Source organism: Buceros rhinoceros, unplaced genomic scaffold, assembly GCF_000710305.1.
Source record: "Buceros rhinoceros silvestris isolate BGI_N320 unplaced genomic scaffold, ASM71030v1 scaffold18076, whole genome shotgun sequence".
Lineage (NCBI taxonomy): Eukaryota > Metazoa > Chordata > Aves > Bucerotiformes > Bucerotidae > Buceros > Buceros rhinoceros.
In genome coordinates this window covers 1,834-5,382 of record NW_010415970.1, presented here as the reverse complement: position 1 = coordinate 5,382, position 3,549 = coordinate 1,834, and the positions used below count along the sequence as shown (strand labels likewise).

The window sequence follows — 3,549 nt, the reverse complement described above, 5'->3', positions numbered from 1 at the left end:
CCCAGCATCTGATCTAGCTGGAGAGGCTTGTGCAGGAGCCAGCCTCCACTGAGATGACTGTCTGTGTGCTCCTGGCCTGGCTGTCATGCAGAAAGAAAAGAAAAAAAAGAAAAGCTTTTGTCATTTTTCACTGGTGTTAAAGCAAATATCAAAGAGGCCGGTAACAGTCTTTCACAGAGAGACAGTAACCTCAGAGTCCTCTCCAGCTGTGCTGTCAGCATGTGTCATCCTTTGCCTCACTAATACTTTTGCTGGAGGCTCTCCTGTCAGCTGGAAGAAAGGTCCTGTCATCGTCCGTTCTGAAGTGCTGCCCTGAACTTTACCACTCCAGCCGGCGTAGTGGTTCAGTGCTCCAGCTTCCCCAAAGCAGCCCAGCGAGCAGATATGCTCTGCTCCCTCAATGCTCTTTGCCTCTGAGCAAAACCCAGCCTCCCACTGGCCTCTTCCCATTCACATATGTTCCACGAGCCCCTCCTCTCTCCCTGGCCAGCGAGGTCTGGTGCACAGAGCTGGGGCAGGGCTGCTGAGCTGCCCTGCTCCTCTCAGCCCTCAGCATGTAGGGTTTTTTTCCAAAGTCCTGGGGCTTTCTGAAAGGTCACTGAGGAGCAGAGATTGGACAGCAGTGATTCCTCCTGTAGCCAGGGCTGGTATCGTATAGCAAACCACAGTAACCCCAGCTGGACAGCATCAAGTTCCTGGCCATTGCTCCACTGGTTCTTATATCTCAAGGCACCTTAGCTTGTGCTATAGCTCTAAGGCTCTTAAAGAAACTGATTTCTCAGTTTCTGGGGTAGCAGAAAGCAGGGAACTTGGTTGTAGTGGGGACAGCTAGCAGAAGACCTTGGAGGAAGTGGAACCTGTTCAGTGCAGCTGGATACGTGGCTCTGCTTTAGAATGACCTCCCTGTGCTCTGGAGCAGCACGTCTTGCGTGTGGCTGGAGGAACGGTCCGTTCCATTCACACCACTGTGAAGCTCGCCTCTGCCGGGGATGGAGACTGGGTCTCAGCCCACATTGTGCTCCAGATGGATCCGTGCAGGGAGGAGGTGATGTACTGGGATGCTGCAGCTGATCAGTGCTGTGCAAGGAGGAGGTTGTCCTGGTGACAGCGAAGCTGCTCTACATTGTAGGAACTTTCATCGGTGCAGCCCAAATCAGGTGCTGCTGTTGGCAGGCACTGGGCTCAGGGGGACAGCCAGTCTGGTCTAATTCGGCAAATCTCGTGCTGCCCCAATTTCCCTGCTTAGCTGAGCCTGCTGCATTGGCTCCGTGGGAGGAAGTCAGGCGCTGTGGCAGCCCACGTGCTGGCGCTCGCTGGCGTTTGCTCGTACAAAGGGTGAATGCTGAATGCCCTTGGTTTACCCCGTGCGTGCTGGGGCTTGGGCACGTGTTCAAGTAGTTATTGCATAGCATGTATGGGAAGTTCAATCCTTGCAGCGTATTTGTTTTCCCCAAGCTGGGAAGGCTTAACTCTCTGAAGTCTTGGTTGTTCGTTCTCACTTGTCTTTTCTGTCACTTCCCAGGTTTGGAGCTACTGAAGAACTGGTGTGTCAAAGGGTACCACACCGGGGCAGGGATGGATTTGGCCCAGATGGTGCGTATGGCTGTGGGTAAGCATAGGGAGTTGGGCACAGACCCTGCTTGTTCTGCCTCCTATGGCTTCTGTCCTACCTGTTTGCCCTCTTCTTCTCTCTGCCAAGGCTTCCAGGAGTCTGGAAAAACCTGTGCTTCTATCTCTCCCATCAACAGGAAGTCCACTCAGTATATCAGATCTGCAAGTATTTTGCATCTGAATAATCTTGGATGTACTGGGCACAGCCATACATATTTGGCACCTGGCCTGCCCTTATTTCCCTCCACGAGAGAGTCATCTCTGTCTGTCACCCCTGTGCCTTAACAGCTGGCTGATCCAGTGAAAGAAACCTGCTCTTTTGACCTCGAGATGCTCTGCTCCCACTTGCAGCAGAGGGACTCATTAAGCTGAGAGCAGAGACTGCTCTGTTTGCTATTCTGGGCACAGTGTGGTGGCAGTGACGATGCACAGCGGAGGGAGGCAGTTCACGCTGAAGTGCACTAGGACAGCCCATGGCAGAGCACAGCAGGCTTGAGGGATTTTTGCCACCACTTAAATAGCCATCTGGTTGTCTTTCTCTCCTCCCGCAGTGGTCGTTGCCAAAGTCTTTCTTCCTCCAGAAGAGCAGCATCCAATCAGATAGCTTCAGCAAACTGGAACTGGGCAGGCTGGGGTGAGTTTGCACTGACTGTGACGAGCTTGATGTTCACAGTGTGGCTTTAGGACTGGTGTCCTGATAGAGAACTGGCAGCAGAGAAAGCAGCTTTGTTTAAGGGGAGAGGAACAGGTTGGCTTGCATTTTCTGAAGCCAGCCTCTGCTCTCTGGAGAGCCAGCTGGTGGGTCTGGCATGATGTCTACATGACTGGGCACGTCTCCTTGGCACTGTATGCCCAGCTTATGTGGAAGTGAGACCCAGAACAGCTGGACTGGATGATGTTTGGGATGGTCATGGTCAGGACACACTGACAAGTTGTTCCCCACAGGGACCCACACCACTTCTATGAGCTCTGATGTGGCCAGCAGTCAGCAGAGGCTCTCGGCCCCAGCATGGAGCTGGGGGAGCAGTGAGGCCTCCAGGCCTACTGTGCTCTGCTGAGCAAAGCTGGGCTGTAGAATGGGTACTGCTGGCCCTGACAGCTTCCTGCAGAGAGGTGGAGGGCTGGGGTTCGTCTGGGTGAGCCAAAGTGGAGGGCTGGTACACCCCTGGTCTCTGGTGTTAAGGAAAAAGACATCCTTGCTCCTGTGCCCGGGCCGGGATGGGGTTGGGTTTACTTGCAGTCAGGAGATCAAGCTGTGACCGTCCGTGTCTTGGATGTCGGTTGGGGTGAGTGGTGCTGCCTGGAATGGGAAATTGAGTAGGTGAGCCTGGCAGCCCTGTCTCTGAGTCTGTGTTTAATGGTACCGATACTGCCGATGAATGTTGCACCATGTCCCTCTTGATCCTTTCTCACTGTCCCTAAGCAGCACGGTGTCTCCTTTCCCCTGCAGCAGACTCCTCCCTTCAGCTGGCGAGGACCTCACGAGATGCCTGGAGCCCAGCCCTGCTCAGAGCTTACCTCTCAACAAGTGCACTGGTGGGGCTGACCAGAAATCTGCTGGCTGCCTCTCGGGCACTGCGCTGGTGATGTGACCAGGCAGCCACCGTCCCTCCCCGGGGACACCTCAGCCTACCTCAAAAGAAGAGACAGGAGCTGGCTCTGGAGAGCAAGGACTGTGGGACCCCACCGTGCTTCACCCCAACTTGTTCATGGGGCTGGTTTTAGAGAGGGATTTTTTTAGTGGCAAAGAGGAGAGCTGTGTGACTTCTGTTTTTAAAACAAATGGCAAAGCTGGGGAAGTAGGGTTTGTCTGGCCTTTGTCCAAGGCTGTTCTTAAAGCCTGACATGGTGGTGGTGGTGGTTTCTTTGCTGCGTGGGAGCTGGTTGAGCTTCAACTCAGCCTGGTCTTCCCATCTCTGACCAGCTACAGGCTGAGCT

At 54.1% G+C, this 3,549-nt stretch overlaps 1 protein-coding gene across 1 annotated transcript in view; it reads left to right on the top strand.

Annotated features, from left to right (window-relative positions):
• TTLL4 (tubulin tyrosine ligase-like family, member 4) overlaps positions 1-3,203 on the top strand; it is an 18,882-nt gene extending 15,679 nt beyond the window's left edge. Inside the window, 3 exon segments of the mRNA XM_010137624.1 lie at positions 1,523-1,593; positions 2,163-2,245; positions 3,062-3,203. Coding sequence (XP_010135926.1) covers positions 1,523-1,593; positions 2,163-2,245; positions 3,062-3,203 — 296 coding nt within the window.
• Positions 3,204-3,549: the final 346 nt, after the last annotated feature.